Source organism: Diabrotica undecimpunctata, chromosome 3, assembly GCF_040954645.1.
Source record: "Diabrotica undecimpunctata isolate CICGRU chromosome 3, icDiaUnde3, whole genome shotgun sequence".
NCBI classification, from domain to species: Eukaryota; Metazoa; Arthropoda; class Insecta; order Coleoptera; family Chrysomelidae; genus Diabrotica; species Diabrotica undecimpunctata.
Genome location: NC_092805.1, coordinates 76,897,845 through 76,917,668, shown reverse-complemented (window position 1 = coordinate 76,917,668; position 19,824 = coordinate 76,897,845). Strand labels below are relative to the sequence as shown.

The 19,824-nt window shown below is 33.4% G+C and overlaps 1 protein-coding gene across 7 annotated transcripts in view; it reads right to left on the bottom strand.

The window, feature by feature from the left end:
• LOC140436937 (uncharacterized) overlaps positions 1 to 19,824 on the bottom strand; it is a 257,943-nt gene that overhangs the window by 166,807 nt on the left and 71,312 nt on the right. The window contains exon 1 of one of the 7 annotated variants that reach the window (XM_072526104.1): positions 352 to 624. The exons of the other annotated variants lie outside the window; for them this stretch is intronic. Coding sequence (XP_072382205.1) covers positions 352 to 559 — 208 coding nt within the window. The 5' untranslated portion in view covers positions 560 to 624. Of the gene's footprint in view, positions 1 to 351; positions 625 to 19,824 lie in introns of those variants that run through there. 7 annotated transcript variants of the gene reach the window in all.

The following is a 19,824-nucleotide window of genomic DNA, read 5'->3' as shown; positions in this document are numbered from 1 at the left end:
AATTTGGGTTAGCTCGCCATGCAAGGTCAAATGACAACCCGACTGCACTAAGCAGAGAAAAACAAAAAAAGATCACAACGATTGAAAATGGAAACAATTATAAGATGCTAAAGACATCCAGAAGAAAAAGAATTTTACACGAAAAATATGATTAAAATGTTGCATATATAGTTAGTATGTTGTATATTATTAAGTTGAATCTTGGACGTTGAATTGAAATTTACTTAGAGGACTAAACTCCTATGAAATGTGTAAGTGATGACACTTTGAAGTGTTAAGAAAGATAAAGAAATTAGAATAAGTTGAAAGGACAATAAACCGAATAACGTAATAGGTATAAATAAGATTTACCTGACTTTACTTCGTAAGCAAATTCATTCGGTTGCTCTTCAACATTCACGTCAGCTTCCACTTCAGATTTAACACTGGTTTCTGACATAGATCTCTTACGAACGGTACATGATTTTTTTTGTGTCTTTGACACCTTTCTATAAATAGTGGTGAAATTGGAAGTGGCACTATGAGATTTGGAGATATGGCGTGATAAAAACTTATACATTCTATTGTAATATAAACTTAAATTTTGAAAAGTGATAATTTATGATGTGATATTTGACAGATTGACACAATGATTGTCTTTTGGAAATATTTGCTTTACATCCTTAGAAATCTAGTTACTGAGAATTTTATCAGCTCCTTTTTGTGTAACAATTTTTTTGTACATTTGGCCAATTTAAAGGTTTCTTTGCGTTTTACAAGTAAACCCCCTTATATTTAATAAATTTTATGCAGTATCAGGATATGAGAACTCACATACCTTTTATTTAGTTAAAATTCCTCTGAAGTCTTGTAATTATTCCTACCAATACTAATATTTAAAAGGTACCAACAAGCCAGACCATAACACTGGATAAATTATGGCTCCTAAGCACAACCATTAAGTTCTTTTTCGCAGTATTAAGGAACATACTAACAAGGATTTAAATAGGACAGATCTTCAACTGACGCCTTGTTTACAATAAAAAATATTGAAGAAAAATGAATAGAATGCAACATACCTGTATACACGTGTTTCGTAGATTTAACCAAGGCTCTCTACAGGGTGCGACGACGTAATAGATATTTTTAAAGTGAACGCTCCAGTGTCATAAAAACAGTAAATAGCTCAATTTTAAATAATACCTTAAAAATAAAGGCAGAAACACAAACAAGAGAAAGAAACGCACAAAGGAATCGGTAACGTACAGTCTCGGTAATTTTTTTTAAATTTATTAATGGATAAAGTAATAAAATAATGGAAGTGCACTCATGGAATAAAAATGAATAAGGAACAGACAGCATGGTCTGCTTTGCAGATTACATAATAATTTTAGTGAAAACTAAAGATGTTCTACCAAGGGACATGCGCCAGTCAAATAACACTTGCATACAATGTGGCTGTTTCGTTGAAATTTAAGCTACAAACTCTGTAACAGAGAGCCGAAAACAGATCCTGTATGACTCCGAGGCATGCGACAAACACATTTTGGAGACTACCAAGTGACTCCAAAATTATATGATGTTACGAGCGTAACCAGGGGCATTTTAGGGGTTCAAACTCTCCCTCCCCCAAAAAGTTAAGATATTAACATTTTTAAAGTTAAAAGACAACACCCTTTTTCAGTCGATAAGATATTGTCTTCTGACAGACAAAGAGACAGCAACAGGAAAACCGAAAGAAACTAATTCTAAAAGGAATATTTTTTTGCGGCAAACAATGTATACATTTAAGAGGTAAAACTGATTCTAGGCGGATCTACATTACAACTTCAGTATGATATTAAGCTACATTTTTTGCAATTCTCATTGATGAGAAGACGGATATTTCGCATAATGACAGCAAGTCTTGCTATGCTTGCGATATGTTGACTTAAAAGATGTTAAACAAGATAAATTGATTAGATGCTCTGAGATTATATTTCATTTGTTGACGTGACAGGATCAAGTCTTGCAAATCTTATTATTACAGTTCTGAAAAAGCATGGACATGAACGTTCTTATATTGTTAATTAAAGCTACGATAGGGCTGCAGCTATGAGTGGGTATTTGCACGGTGTCCGGGCGTATATTTGTCAAGAATGTCCTCTTGCTTCCTCTGAACATGGTAGTGCACGGTCTCTCAACTTTGCTATTGCTGACTTATGTTTACAAGTAGTTGTGTGAAATTGCATCGGGATCGTGCAGTCTGTTGGTTCCTACTTCAGACATTCGGTACAACGCACTGCCGTTCTGAAGGGAAAAATTTGGGATTTGTTACAGGCTGATCAAGCATAAAGCCATTATAAGATTAAATGAAATTTATTCAGCAATTGTGCATGCTCTCGAAGAACTCAAATCTACTCACAATAAAGAAACTTCGCAACAGGCCCTCCAAATGCTTACCAAACTTCGATCTTTGAATGTTGTTATGTGTCTAGTGATTATTTAAAAGTCATGAGCAATACATTGTCGCGATCAAAGCAACTGCAGGCAATTAACACAGACCTCATAACAGCATTCAGCTACATGGATGATTTTATTACTCTTTTAAGACATAAAGAGTATCTCCATCTCTATGAAGAAGCAAAGGTGTGCCTTGAAAAAAATGGTGGTATATTGCTTATGCCACGTATCGTCGGCCCATTTCTCGACCATACAACTCAACAATTGATTGAGAGGTTTACAAAATACCGTAAAGAATTTTGGGCACTATCTGTGCAGTCAAATTATGGTTTACCGTCAAATTTTGCGACCGGTTGTGAAAATGAAGAGGCATTTTGTATTTATTCGGTAGTGCTGCCCAAAACAAGTACATCTATCTTCAAGGCAGAAGTTGAAGTGTGGAAAGCAGCCATGACTCTCGCCTCTAATTGCAACCGAAATAGTAACTATTTCGACCGAAAAGTATACTTAGATACCTAGACACTTAAGACTTAAAAACCACTTGCATAACACAACGACAGAAAACAGACTAAACGGGATGTCATGAACATTCACTATGGAATAGAAAATAATGCGAATGAAGTAGTGAATATATTTACAAAGAAAAACAGAACATTAGTTCTATAAAGCTTACCTATATATAACAAAACCCTATTTTTATTTAACCTACTGCTCAAAAAAGGACTCGACCAATTTCTTCCAGGAGCTTTTTTCTATATCTTATCTATTATCTCATCTCATAAATTTCATTAAATAAATTGCAAGCTGAGAAATTATTTATTTATTTACGTATATCTTACAATTAAAAACATACAATCATTGTAAATATAACTATAACTAGGTAAGTTACATAGTATATATGAAATTCAGAAAATTACACTGTTATGCACCGGTCGTTATGCAGCCAATTAGTTTATTGTACATCTTTCATCTATTCATGATACCCATTCCAAAATTCTGGAACCGTGTAACAACTAGTACAGGTTTAGTGGATGCCTACCAAATGGTTTTGAAATAACTTTGTAGCCGCCGCCAAGTTAACTGGCAGTCATGCAATATATGGTTAACTGTTAATGTCCCAGAGTCTTTAGCTATATAAAACAACTTCATGTTGTATGCAAATATCCCGTGACTGGCGTATGTCCAGTAAGGAAGCCTGTTATAACTATAAGCTGATTCCTGCTTGTTTTTTGCTGTACTTCAAGCCTTTTGGCGCGAAGGACATCCAGTCTACATTTTATCTTGAGCTTGACCAGGATGTGTATTGTATTCATTGTATTGTATTGTATGTGTACACTTGCAGTGTATTCTCTTATTACCTTTAATATATACCAGTCTGACAATGCTAGTCTCCCCAGTGCCCATATCCTACCTACCCCTGTTTTCTTTATATACCTATAAAATCAATTCTCAAACGAATACAAAGGTATAATCTATTGTACAAGAAATCTCAGGATACCCGGCGCCACCTTTTAAATAAGTCTTAAATTATAATACACTATACGCATGAACATTTTTGAGGCATGACTTTTGTCTTTTAGAAGAGTTCATGTTCCAACGAAATTGTTAAAATGTTCACCAAGTGTAGCATTTTCTCCTTTAGTTTTATTGCATTTTGTTTCGTTTGTGACTCTAAGGACCTTTAGGATGATTAATCTGTCCCCCTGTTGAATCAGCTGGCTACCATATACGTTTTTATTTATCAGAGTCCAAGTAAATTGCATTGTTCTCGTTTTCGATTAAGAACATGTTTCTGAATTTCTATTGAGCTGTGGTCTCTTTAATATTTACAATAGTTTTTTTGGCAAAGAGTTGTCTTTGTAGTTTGTTTACCTCCTCACATTTGCTTTTCATTCATTGCTCTTTTGTCATTTTTTTGTTGATCTACTTATTCAGTCATACATTCCCTGATGTATCATATTTTTCATTTGACATCTCTAGCACAGTATATCGATGGCGTAGAGTGAAACCCTCGTATGTCAAAAATTGCAAATTTTACAGGAAACAGTTAAAACTTTTTTTTGGTTTAGAATATTGAAAAATTTAAATATTTTATTGGATAGTATGTTTAAAGGGCAATACTTTTTTAGGTTACACATTATTTTTTTAAGAAATCATTACTATGGAGTAGTACCGTGACTTACGTGATTTTCACGCAACGTGAGTTAGTATTTATACGAGTATTTTATGCATTATAAAATAAGCAATATAATATTAAGCGTAAACTTTTATTAACAGTTTTTAAAAAAATAAGTTCACAATGCATTATATCTAAAACTGATTATCTTTTATGATAAAACAAACAAATGATAAATTCTTAAACCAAACAAAATTAAGAAAAAGTTTATTGTTAGTGTGGTAGCCCGTCATAAAATGAATGAATATCTTTTGGAATGACCATATTTAATTCTTGAAGATGATTGAATTTCTGTATTTTAATAGAATTCCTTTTGGTGTATAATTTCATAAAGTTGTTTATGGCTTCCGGTTTTTTAATGCGCATGGGTAAATTCTCGTAAGGATCTGAGAATTTTTTCTTCACTTGCATCGTACCTTCAGGATGGTATTGTATTGCACACAAATCCACTACAACAGAATTTCCAACACGGTTATCAGGACGTATTGAGTTTACATAAGGGATATCTTTGAAATTTTTAAGAAAAAGTCGTATTCCAAGTACCGTAATTTAGGGTGACTTTGGCTCATTTTGGGAAAAAGATATTTTAGTATAGTGCATATGTACAATATATTATCATGTAAATTTCATTATACCACACCATCAGTACCATATTAACTTTAGGAAAATTTTAATGAATCACAGTAATACTGGTTATAATAAAAAAATAATGCCATTTTACGTAAGATTTCTTGACTGTAAAAATTGGTTGGTAACCAATAATACTTCCAAGAGTAAGATTAATTGCATAGTTGCACATTGAATATTTGTGAATTCTTACCCGCCTGGCGTCAGTATTTCATTTAATTTCAGTCTAAACGTAGATGCTAATACGGTCGGTTGTTATTTGCTAAGTGGTACAGAATTTAACGGTTTTCGGGTGACTTTGGCCCAGTTTGTTGAATGTTGGATTTTGGTCATTCGTTGGTTCTATATTTAAATTAAAGTAAGTAAATGCTGATTTTTAATTTGAATTTAGCCTTGTAACAACTGCAGAGTTTGTTAACTGTATAGAACTAACGACTTTTTTTTAGATACCCTCAAATTACAAACGTGTTGCTGATAGTAGAAATTATGGAAATTACACGGCAGACACAGTAGAAAGAGCTCTAGAAGCTATCAGAAATGGAGTCCTATCTCAAAGAAAAGCTGCAATAGAATTCGGAGTGCCAGTAAGTACTTTAAAACTTGGTGAAAGAAGTTTGTGGCAATGGCCCGAAGTCCCCGTAAGAAAATCCTACCACCTGGGTAATATTGATTTCACAGAGCCATTGGAACTTGGACATAACCGATATTTCTTTCCAGATTTAAAAACAAGCTTGTAAATTGTTATATTGTTCATTTTTTGTTTAAAAATTATGTTCTTTGTAAACCTAGGGTCCTATGTAGAGTTTCATTTTAGTTTTGGTTTTTTTTTTGTTTGAAATTTAAATAAATATTTTTTTAACTAATAAAATGTTTATTTATTATTCATTTTGTAGGGTGACTTAAGCCCAAACACTAATAATCACAGAGAATTAATGTAAAATGTAGCTTGAGACAAAGTCACCCGACACCAGCGGGTGACTTTGCACACCACATTTTTTTGCTGGAATCACTTCAGGATGTGCCCAATATCGATAATCATGATATGCGCCAGTCGCAAACCCTGTGCTAAATTTTTTATTTATCAAAATCTGAAAAAAATTGAAAATTTCTCATTTTTTGCTCCTATTTTCGTTTATAATTCGGAAAATATTGATCCTAGAGAAAAAATTATATCAAGTTAAAAGTTTCGTTATTCAATTTTACACAATATTTCGTTAGCTAGAAATTGAAAATTTAATGTTTATTGTTGAAAAAATAGCAATAATTGGAAAAAAAAGTACAAAAAAATGAAGTTAATCCTTTAAATGTTTTCGACTTTCTAAACTTGACTTACAAGCTCCATATTCCGCCTAGAAAAACTTTTTAATATGTTTAAAACGTGTGCTAAATCTTGTTAAGATCGGTCAGATAGGTATTGCATAATAATTTTGCAACCCAGCCTACTGAAAAAAAATCGCAAATTTTCAAATTTATAGTAGGCCCTAAATGAGGCCCACCGATAGTTGCAAATTTTTTGCTTCCATAAAGTCCTCGTAGACACACTGTCTCAGGACTTGCAACTTCAACGTGGAGTCATATGTCGCCATGTTACCTAATCCAACGGTAACTTTAACATCCTAAGTATTTATAAGATATAATGTCGAACAAATGTAACTAATTATTTGTTAACGGGTTTTTACCCATATATTTAGTGGCTACATTCATGTACTCCTAGACACCGATGATGGAATGATGTATTCCGAAAATGTTTTGTCTAACACAGCCCGTTTGGGTTTTTAAATATATACCTTTTACAAAGGATTTTAATTAATTTTTTAATAATTAATCCTGTTTTTACTAACGCCAGAGGCAATCCATTAGATAAAATTGCATTGCGGTTTTGGTATGTGCAACCATCGCTGAAGAAAATTACTTTTTTTACTATAGTTCTGTCAATATTATGGATAATGAAATCATACAAAATACTGCAAAATTCGTCAACATTAAGGCCTCCGTGTGTCTCGTCCCACAAAAATCAAAATCTGTCATGATTTTCTAGATTATAAATAGTTTGGTTGTGTACCAGAAGTTTCGTCTTGTAATACAGTGCCGACGCTTTTAAAAAAGGACTAAGTAGTACGGTTTGTAGGTCAATCGTAAACACCACTACAGATGGATCTTGATTTTCTTTGTCCTTGTCTTTCTCCTTTCTCACCTCATCTTTACGCTCAATGTGCCTATTATAAAAAATCTCAGTAATATTTTTTATTCTGTAGCCACAGCACATATCGCACTGGTCATTTTTTGATCGGAATAAAGATAAATTCATTTCATCAAAAATTTGCCAGAATACAAATTTAGATACTGAATGCTGTTGTTCATTATTTACACCAAGGAAGTTTAAGTATTCTGTATACAATTTATATTTTGATTGCCGCATAGGTTCTAAATATAATTTGGCGGTATCTTTTCTACAGTAATGTGCTTCCAGTTTTGGTAAACTATCAAGAAAATCATAAACTTTTTGTCTATTGGTGTTCTCGTTAGTTTTGATGACAGGATTTATTGTTGTGCTAATTTTATCTTTAATACCGACCCAAGCATGTACGGTCCAACGTCTGATGTATGTAAAAACATTTTTTTACAAACGTGAAAGGTGGTGCCTACATCTTTTAAATGGTACTAAAAGGAACTGAAAAACTAGTGCTTTTATAAAACACTTTTTTCCAGTCATTTTCCAGTAAGTAGTAAAAATATTCTGCCTTAAATTATCACTTACACAACTGCACTTAAAGAATGCAGAAATTGTGTGGTTACATTGAGGTTTCAGTGGTCTTGAAGCCCTGGGTACATCAAAAATAATTTTTCCTTGTTCTGTTTTTCGTCCAAAATATTCTTCTCCCTTATTTCTTTGTTTCTCCGAAGTCCAGTTGTCTTTACTTGCTCGTCCTCTTTTTACTCGTTTTACCTTCGTATTAGTCATTATTGGTAAAGGTGCTTCATTTGGTAAATTTTGTCTTTCTGCATCAGGTTCAGACTCCGATTCTGTCTCTTCTTCTGGGTTGAATAGTGGATCAGCATCAGAGTCGTCATTATCTTCCAACAACTCCATTGGTAAAGCCCTACATATACCCGTACAGGGTATATTATCTCTTTCACCATGTACATCTTCTGACGATTCATTTTGTGCTAAAGCTAGCTGCACTATAGATTTTCCCCTAGCCTAGATGACCTGAAATTAAATAATGTAACGTTGTATTATAATACGGAACATCATCGAAGTGGATGCATGAAATACTCGTATGTCAAACACTAATCATTCGTTGGATATAACATTCATTATGGAATAATAGGTTCATACGTGGTTTTCAGAGAGTTTAACAAAAAACATTTTTTATACCAAAACTATTTTATCAAGAGACTAAATAATATAAAATTATGAAACAAGTGTCATGCATTTACTAGTTTTTAATTAGATAAACAAAAAACTTACATTATATAAACCGATGTTCAAAGATTTACACAAAACAATTACCACGTCGTTACATACAAGGTTTTCGTTTTATTTAAATTTTACAAAATGGTTACGTGGTTTACATTCACGTCACTAGATGTCACCGCTCTGAAGATAGAGAAACCATCTTTATTCCACTAATAACTTACGAGGTATGCATTGGAATAATATAATAATTTTATTTATACAAAAATTGAGATACGAGGGTTTCACTCTACGCCATCGATATTGCTTTATAAAGAATTATTAAGCAATATACTGTGTCTTTAGTATGAGTTTCATATTTGTTTTCTCATCAATGTTTTCGTTTTGTGACTTTTTCCTATTTCGTTTTTTTCTCCTGCTCCTATTACTTCTTTATATAATCGTGACTCTATAGTGTTAATTTGTGTTATTCTTTCTATAAGGAGATCAACACGTCTTGTGTACTGCTCTGTTTGTTTCAGGTGTTGTGTTTAGACCTTTTTATCTTAATTTCGGTTTTTTAGAGTTTCTTTAGATTTATTCTTATTTTGATGGCTAGTGGAGCTAATATTACAATTAGGTTTGCGCTTAGAACAAATTATTTCTAAATACTGAGCTAAGGTCTACTTGGTTTCCTAAGGTGTGATTTTTCTGGGAGGGTATCTAGGTATAGAATCGTCGATTAAATAGCCTAAACCATGAGTGTACAAGACTCATGTCTTTTATCATTTCTACTGCCCAATTCATACTATCTATCCCATCTATTCTCCTATCTCCTTTTACCAAACTTCGAGTTTTTCTCTCATATAAATGTTAATTTCATTATATTGCTATTGCCTTTTGGCTTTTTCAACATTCAAATAAAATTCTTCAAAGATCTGCTTCTGTACTTTCAGATTGTGGCCCATATTCTTGTTAATGTCAGATTAATGTCACACATTTAAATTTAATCGAGATAATTACTATATCAAAACTTGATTTTGTAATCAAATATTTAATTAAAACCAAATAGCTTACATTTTGAGGTTATGTTGACTGGTTTATTTTATTCAATTTTATTGTTTTGCGTATTAATCTAAAATAAACCATAATTGAACTCTTTCTGATGTTAATTTCATGTTTTTATTTACAAATCGATAATAATAATAATAATAAGCAATTTTTAATAATTTTGACAGCTGCGACGTATTTGCTTGTAATTAAATATTTGATTACAATCAAGTTTTGATTACCGTTCGAACAACCGGACCCTATAGTCGTCAAAATAAGCACCTTTATAAATTGTGAATCTGTAAATTAAAATAATCTTTACTTATATTAGTCATCAGCTTATATTTGCAAATATTTCATCGAAATAAATTTCCTCTATCGGTGGTAATGACAATATCTTTTATCCATCTTACCTTCTTCCCAGTATATTCCATTTCATTTGTGCCATTTCCGCTTCTGAGGTAGTCAGTTTACCTGCCTTACTTATATGATGTTTTACATTCCATTTTGCTATTTTCACTCTCCTCTTTATGCAATTGATCAATAACTATTAATTAATCTGTCTTTGAAATGCCTTCTACATATCATCCATATCTTGGAGGCTTTCCCCTATCCGCCGCCTGAGGAGACGCCTAATGTGGGACCAGCTTATCCCATATGGGCACTGTTTTTTACGGTATTTAATTCCTGCTGGCACTTTTCGGGTGAAAATTAAAAATAAAAATTCATTCACTACTTGCAAGTAAAAATGAATAGAAACATGATCATTTAAGTGTGAAGCATAGTGCACTATCAGATTAGGTACCGCCATTTCTTATAGAATCTAAATAGTTAACTAAGAATAAGATATAAGAAGTATAATAAAGGGACTATTGGACACGATTCACCAAATACATGAAATACGAGCTGTAGGTATGTATGTTTAGAAAATCATCAGAAGTAGAAAAATCTATTAATGGTTATAAAATACCAAGAAAAATAAAAAATAGGATAGTTTTATTTTATATTGGGGATATATATATATATATATATATATATATATATATATATATATATATATATATATATAAATATATATATATATATATATATATATATAAATATATATATATATAAATATATGTATATATATAAATATATATATATATATATATATATATAAATATATATAAATATATATAAATATATATATATATATAAATATATATATATATATATATATAAATATATATATATATATATATATAAATATATATATATATATATATATATATATATATATATAAATATATATATATATATATATATATATATATATATATATATAAATATATATATATATATAAATATATATACCTATATATATATATATATATATATATATATATATATATATATTATATATATAATAGAAAGAAAGACAGTATTATACCTACAGAACGAGACGACATCCCAAATGAACTCCTAATCTACGATCGAGAAACGATAATTGAAAACATAGAGGTACTTTTTCAGGAAACTTTAAATAGCAAGCATGTACTAGACCAATGGAGGACCAACATTACTATACTTGTAAACGATAAAGGAAATAGGAAAAAGCCTGTCAATGATCGTATCGTCACTTTGCTCAACACAACTCTAAATGCCAACAAGCATATTTGCCAATACGATTAATGAAAAATACTTATAAGTATTTTAGCTTAGAAGAGCAAGAATGTCTTACACAAAATATATAAACAATAGGCAGATATGCACAGTAAAATAAATTAGTAAGAAAGCATTGGAATGTAAAAAAACCTTTTAATGAAAAGCTCATGGCTCAGCAAAAGTCTTGTTTGTAAAAATCATTGCCTAAGTGAAAATATGTGTTGCCAGTGCATAATGTTAATAACTCCATTATAGGTGATACATACAGAAAGGTATTATTATTGTACAGGATATTCAAAAAATGAAGGGACTAATATTATCCATGCTTGCAAAATATACCAAATTATACAAGGTGATTAATAGTTACGTGGTAAAGCAAGAAATCAATTTTTTAAATGGCACCCTGTATATTTTCTCATATATTGACAATATGAAGTTTCACACTACTATACAGGGTATGATCATTTCTATTTCGATGTCTCTATGAATAGAAAGTAATAGAAATCACTGACGAATATTCGTATATAGGGTGAACTGGAAAATAAAGATTTTCTCATATTTTTTAAATGTACAACCCTATATTTTATTTTTTTCAAAATATTTTATTTATGATACTCTTTAATTATTATGAAGCATTCCCTATACCTTCTACCAAACTCATTACTTTCAAAGATATTTTTAGTTTTCTTCAGATTTCGGGAATGACTTTAATTTTTGTAAGTAGAAATTCTCTTGTGTAATAATATAACAAAATTATTTTTATTCAATAGATAACTAATACAAAATATAAACCATAACAATATTCAATTAATGAAATAATTAATGTGATATTAAGGAAAAACGTCTAAATTAAATGTTTCAAATACACCTTCAACGTCTATGCAGGTTTGTAACTGATATTAAAATGACCGAGCCACATTTCTTAACATTTTTAAGTCAATATTATTAAAAACTTCTATTATTCTATTTTTCATATCATCTGGCGTTGTTGGAGGCTTCTAGTACATAAGATTTTTTGTATAGCCCCATATGAAAAAATCAATTTTTGACAATTCCGGTGATCATGGTATACCAAACTATTGGCCCTCCTCTGCCTATCCACCTCGCTGGAAAGTTATTATTTAGATGACTGTGAATAAGAGAAGTGTTATGAACCGCACCGTCGTGCAAAAACCACATTTTTTGTCGAATATTAAGTGGAATATTTTACAGTAGTAATGGCAAATGCTTATTCAGATAATCCAGATATCCACCATTCCCACGGCCGTCAAAAAAATATGGTCCAATCACATAGTCCGCAACAATACCACCACAAACATTTATAGACCACCTAGTTTAACTATGACTTATTAAATTGGGGATTGCTTAATGCATAGTAATGAAAATTATGCTGATTCACTGTTCCATTTTTGTGGAATGTAGCCTCATCTCGAAAAAGCACATAATCGAAAAAAATCGGTCGCTATGCACTTGCTGCTGAGACTATTAAAAAAAACTAATCTACGATGATAGTCATCGACAGTCAATTCTTGATGTAACTGTATGCGGTAGGGATGTGTTTTATGATTACGGAGGATTTTTGCCGCCGAATTTGGATTCATGACATGAAATTGTCGTGAAATTTCACGAGTGCTGATGTGGGGATCCTCAGTAGTAGCTAACAGTACATCTTATTCGTTTTCTTCAGTTATAACAGTTTTGGTTCTCTTATACTAATACACACATGATAATTTAATAATTATATAGGTCTTAGATTTAATTTTTACGTAATTACGCTTAAATAAATAATTAAAATCTTATTTTGGTGCACCTCAGAAATGAGAATACTTAGAACCTCAGAAATGAGAGCCTTGAAATCAATTGCTGGGTAAACATTAAGAAACAGAATACCAAATAACCAAATAAGAATTCTCTGTAAGATACAGTATAACGTACGATAGGAAAGACAGTGGAGATGGATGGAACCAGCATTTCACACGAATAGCAAGAGATTTCACACCGACAACCGCTAAATAACCAGTAAGACCATTTAAAAGATGGCACCATACCTGGCAGTCAACATCACAAATACAAGTATAGCTTTAACATCGAACAGCTAACAAGAACAAGCCTAGGACCTAATATAAGAAAAAGAAAAAATGTTTTATGTCCACTGATTTTCAGTGAGAGTATTGCGATCAACAAAAAAAAATACATTTACGATGAAAAGTACGATATTATAGTCGGCACGTAATTTCGTTGGAAAATTTATAGAAACAAGAGCGAGTAAAATACTAGCCAAATGGCAACAATGTTAGAGTGACCAGTACTTTACTGAACAGTAGCGTAGATATCTAATTTTAAAATAAATAGAAGCTTTTTATTTTTATTTAATTTTATTGACCAAAAAGTTTCATTTTCTATAAAGTTTAAATAAAAAATATCGGTGTTGTTAACTTCTGTGATATATCTAGGGAGTAATAACACTAATCGACTCGACTGAACAGAACTTATTGTAAAATAATAATACCTATAAAAAATTGTTAATAAAACTATTTATCACATACAATGAAACAATTTTTTTATGTACAAGTATTTTAGTATACAAACGTTTTATTAACACAACTGCTCATAAGTTTAGTACCTCAATAATTTAAAAATGGGTAAGAGGTATAAAACTTTTATGAATATCTTTTTTTATATATCTAGCAGGTATTTTATAATAACCTAACCTGTACTTTGACTATTTTAAATTAAATACTTTGTATGTTTCTGTTCTATCATGAAGTGTGTTTGTACCCTATTTTCAAAGATATATAAGCAAAACGAGAATATCTACAATTACAATAAAAATAAAGGTTTCAACTAACACCTAGTTCGAAGTAAGTACTTGCTAATCTACTCAGAATCACTGTTATCACTAGTATCTTCTAAATTTATAGTTAATTTGATTAATGCTGGTAAATATTTAACATAGTCATTTTCCACTGCGATTAACTGGATAATTAACTAATTAACTGGAGAACAGTAGACGAAAATTTAGGATCCACGTTTCTTCTTCTTTTATTTCCTTCAAGTTGAGTCCATATTAACTCTATTGGGTTCAATTTACAATAGTAAGGAAGAAGTCTAAGCACGGTATGCCCATTTCTGCGAGTACAGTTATCAACAACATATTCCTTTTGGTACTGTCTACTATAAACAACCTCCAATTTGTAATTTGTTTCAAGTAATATTTGGAATTATCTCATTAATCTTGAATGATATGATGCGTTGTTCATGACAATCACACTATATTTACAAGGTAATCTCGGAAGAAGAGATTTTTCAAACCATGATTCAAAAATTAAACTTTCCATATCCTCATGATAATCTAGAGACGCTTCTTTAATTTTTTTTTTGCAGATATTATTAATACATCATCTATCCATCTATTTTCTCCACCGCAGTGTAAAGTTATAATTCTCTGTCCTGTCATGAGTATCACACCAAGTCTCATCTAAATAAACAACATTTCGTTTCATTTTTTAATACTCAGTTATCTGTCTGATAGAATTGTTTCTTAAAGAAATAATTATTCCAGTACTTTCCATTAGTGTCTGGCGCTTATCCATAGTTTTTACTTAAAATAATGGGTTTTAAGAAATCATCGAAGTGTTGTTGCTGAATATGAGAGAATGTCCTTTCGAACCAGTTCACTTCGAAAGATTTCAATAGTTGAAAAAATATTAGCCGCATCCATTTTGTATATTGTTCTGATTATAGGTTCCTTTAGGTGCGGTTCTATTTGTCTGAATTTGCACAATCCTTTCTCTTCTGTCTAGAAGAAGATGTTTCTCCTATAATCTTGTAGCAGGTTGCTTTGGGCACCCTGATGTTTCTGCAATTGCCTCTGATTTAGACAATTCAGAACACAATCCTTCATAAACATGTTTCAGCATATATTTGGGATCATCAGAGAGGTATTGAAAATGTGGCTTACATTTTACTACACAGCTTTGTAAATATTCCAATTGATTAGAGGGTTCCACTGGCTCTTCAGCTGCAGAATTATTATCACACCACGGGTGCCACATTTTAAAAGTATCTTCGTAAAATTATAAAGTTTACTGTTGTTTTACATTTTTTACGTACTCCCGTTCTTGTGAGTTTTATAAAAACTAAATTTTGTTTTTTTTCTTCAAAAAAATATTTAACGTTTACATCCATGATTCCTGAGTTGAACTTTTTTTATACTTCATTTCCATCATATTGATAGCTGAAAATTCTTTGTAAGTTATTCTGTGTAATTTTTTCTATGGTTGTAAGCATATCGATTTACTTTTAGATAAACTGATGATGTGTATGGATTTATATATGACACCTTTTTAATAAAGGACTGAGTAACAAGATCTCTTTGTTTTCTTCTCGAATTTTGTGACTGATATCCCTCCCATAAGCAGATATTCTTGTGAACTACATTTTGTATTTTAATTGACGGTCGTACTTCTTTTTTGATATGTATGTAAATATATACATATATATATATATATATATATATATATATATATATATATATATATATATATATATATATATATATATATAATAAAAATTGCAACTGAGAATGTGAAAACGGTACCGAAGTTGTACACAAAGACAAAGGATCCTTTCACAATACAGGAGTCGAATGTTGTTTATTCTATACCGAGTGCCAATTGTAAAAACGTGTATATCGGAGAATCATCTCGCTGGACGCCAAAAAGGCGCCGCAACTGAGGCGAGCATTTTGCGACGCCTTCTGCCTTCAGCAACAAAACTACCCTCCAATCTTCCTACGGCTACCCAATCCCAATTATTCTAACCTCGTCCATCCAAAAAAAAAAACTTATAACTCAACACATCTCACATGGAGTAGCCGACATGTTTACCCTACCTATTACCCTTTCCCTCATACGTCCCGTTCCATTTCCCACGCAACAGTGGAGGCAGCAGTTATGTGTAAACTCCAAGTAGCCTGTTCACACAGACTGCTACTGCGTCCGGAGGCAACCGTGACAAAAGCCTAGAGGAGTAAACCTCAATAAAAGATCCCCATTATCACGGTGGAAGGCATCGTGCTAAAGATATGAGAGATGTGAGGGTTAGAGCATCATAAACGATCCCTTCGGGATACCTGGCGACCTCCCGAAGTAATCCAGCCTTAACGCGGTAAGGGCGCACTGCCGCGTTGGACGAATAGCACGTCCCGACTCGTGGGAATTCATATGAATCCAAATCAAACAAAAAATGTGAAGATGAAAGACGAAGACGACCCAATGCAAACGAATAAGGACAACGCTACAGATAAAAACGTGAATGGGAAAGAACAGACGCAAGACAGCAAAGTAGACGAAGAAGAGCAGAGAAAATTTGAATGGGAACTATTCAATTGGCATAGCAAGCAGCCAAAAATGAACAGGTCGGGTGCCCAAAAACACTCGATACTAGTAGGGGAAGAGATTCTAGGAGAAACAAATAGGGAAGAAGAAGAAAAAGAGGAGGAAGACAAAGGAGATGAAGGTTCCTCCGCAGAAATAGTAGAGAATGTGAAGGCAGAATCCGAAAGAAAAAAAGAAAGCCAAGGGGAAGCAGGATGGCAGGACATAGAAGAGAGCATCCTGGCAACTTTCTTGTTCGATGAGGAGGAAAGAATTGAAATGCAACAAGTAAAAAAAAGGAAGGGGGATAGTTTGGAGATTAACGAGAAATTTAAGAAGGAGAAATTAGAGGAGAGTAAGAAATACTCCGAAGAAACGGACAAAAAAAGGGTCCAGAGGAAGATAAGGGAGATGCTCGATATCCTGAACATGGATGGATCCATAGAAGAAGAAAGGATTAGAATGAAGAAGCTATTGGGGGAAATAAACACGATCCAAAATAAAACCAGCCAAATCCAAGTGTCACAAGAGGAGCAAGAAGAGGAAAAATGCGAGCAATGTCAATTAAAGATAGAACAGGAAAGGCAGAGGAAGGAGACAGAAAAAATAATTGAAGTCCTAAACAAAGGAGGAGACTCAAATGCCTTTAGCCAAATCTATAAAAAGAAATGGGAAGAAAAGGTCTTTGAAAAAACGAAGTGGGAACAGGGGGGCCTACAAGAAACCGTAGAAAAAAAGGAATGTCTAATAATAACGAAAAAAGAAGTAAAAGAGGGGGGGATAGAAAGTGTAATAAGAACTTATAGGGAAGAAGTCTTTGAACTCATAGAGGGATGCAAAGAGGGGAGCATAGAGTACATCGAGAATGCTAAGAGAAGCTCTATGGCTAGGCAAAAAAACCAGTGGTACACATACGTTACAAAAATAAAAAGACACGGGATGCATGAGATGGCTGAGAAGGCCATAAAGCAGATAAAAGAAAGGGAGAAGCAACCGGAAACGGTTAAAGTAATCGTCAACAACGAGATTAACAAAGACGACGTGCGGAAGTCACTCGAATTCGTGGGTCGGGGGGAGAATATTACTTGGGAAATTATAGTAAGAGGAAAGGAAATGTATAAAGGGGTGAGAAATGAACAAGAAGAAGCCCTTTTAATTAAAACGGGAGGAAAAAAGTATACGGAAGTGTTAAAAGAAATGAATCAAAAGATAGATATCGGAAAAATTGGAATAAAAGTGGACAGACTAAAAAAAACCGAAGGTGGAGACATCCTCGTAAAATTAAAAGGGAAGGGAGCCGCAGAGAAATTGAAAAAAGAAATGGATACGAGGATGTCTGGTATGAACATGGCCATACGTAAAAAGGAAATCCATTTTACAATAACGGGGTTGGACCCTGGTGTAACAGAGGAGAGGCTACATAGCGCCTTAAAGGCATACACAGGTATCCCCAAAGACGAAGTGGACATAAAAACGCTAAGGACCAGTAGGTACGGGGAACAGGTGGCTACTATAGCCGTACGCCCAACAAAAGCCGCAGAATTGAGGAAATATAGCTCAATCATTATAGGCTGGGTGTCATGCCCGATCATGGAAAAATACACGCCCGTAAGATGTTACAAATGTCTCTTATACGGGCACAATACTTATGAGTGCAAGGGTGAAAGCAGGGTAGCATGCTGCTACAACTGCTTTAACAGCGGTCACACGGCGGTGCAGTGTAGCGGCACTGCTTACTGCCTTACATGTAAAGAGGAAGGGCATCGCATGGATCGCATGGCATGTCCAGCCTATAGGGCGTGGGTATACGGCAGGGGAGGGGAAGGGAGCCCCTCTAAACATTCGTAAAAAAAACGAAAAAAGAAAACGAAGAGGCGAGAGGTGGACTCCTGGAGAACGAGGGTGGGCCCATATACAGTCCACCAGTGAAACAGGAGACCATCTCTGACAGGATTTCGTTTAAAACAGCTAAGAGCAAGAATAGATTTTATCCATTTTTGTTTATTTGTATTTATAATAATCTATTTTTACTCATTTATTTTTATTTAACGAAATATTTTATTTACATTTTTTATTTAATGAACTATTTTATTTATACTTCTATAAATTGTATTTATTTATTTTATTTATCTATTTTATCTATATTTATTTATTTATTTATTTTAGTTCGTAGGTATTTTAATTTATTGACGAGACGTGAACCCGACGCAGTAACGATCTCAGGTAACTGAACCAAAACGGACCTCAAGGATCAACCTGGTATACGAATATTGCAGGTGAACGTGGGCAGAGCGCGCCGGGCGCACGACCTTGTGCACGCAAAAGCCTGCAAGCTAGAAACAGACCTGCTCATCGTTCCAGAACCAAACAAGAAGATTACTTCAGGCGGTGGTTGGGTCCAGGGTGGCGAAAAAAACGTGGCGGTGCTCATTAGAAACAGGGATGTGGGAGTGCGGAGCATCGTCAGGGGGGGAACTATATCCTCATTAGGTTGAGGGATTTCTGCCTCCTGGCATGTTACATATCCGCCAACATCCCTATGTTGAGGTACAAAGCCATCGTAGACGAAATAATGAGCGCCGCCACAAATGAAAATGAAATTTTGATCGCCGGGGACATAAACGCGAAATCCATGTTATGGGGTTCCCCCATTAACGACAAAAAGGGGGAACTCTGGAACGAATGGATAGCCCAGGCTGGCCTCCAAGTATTAAACAACGATAAACCAACCTTCGTGAGAGGGGCCAGCCAAACACACATTGATGTCACGATCGCGAGTGAAGGGCTATCCAGAAGAGTACACGGGTGGGATGTCCTCGACGATCAATTATTCACCTACCACCGTTATATAAAATACAACATAAAGGTAAAAGGGGGAGTAAGGCGGCCGATAGGTCACACGGAAATCTATTTTAATAAAACCACGTACCTATCGGAGGTCAGAAATATCAATGAGGACGAGATTTCTGACCTTGGTCAACTGAGAAGAGCACTAGAAAATGCTGCAAAGTTGGCCACCGTGAAGAGGAAAGGAAAATAAAAAATCCCCCTACTGGTGGACGGATGAGATAGAAGGTCTACGGGAGAGATGCCTCAGAGCTCGAAGAAATTACACGAAAAGCCAGGGC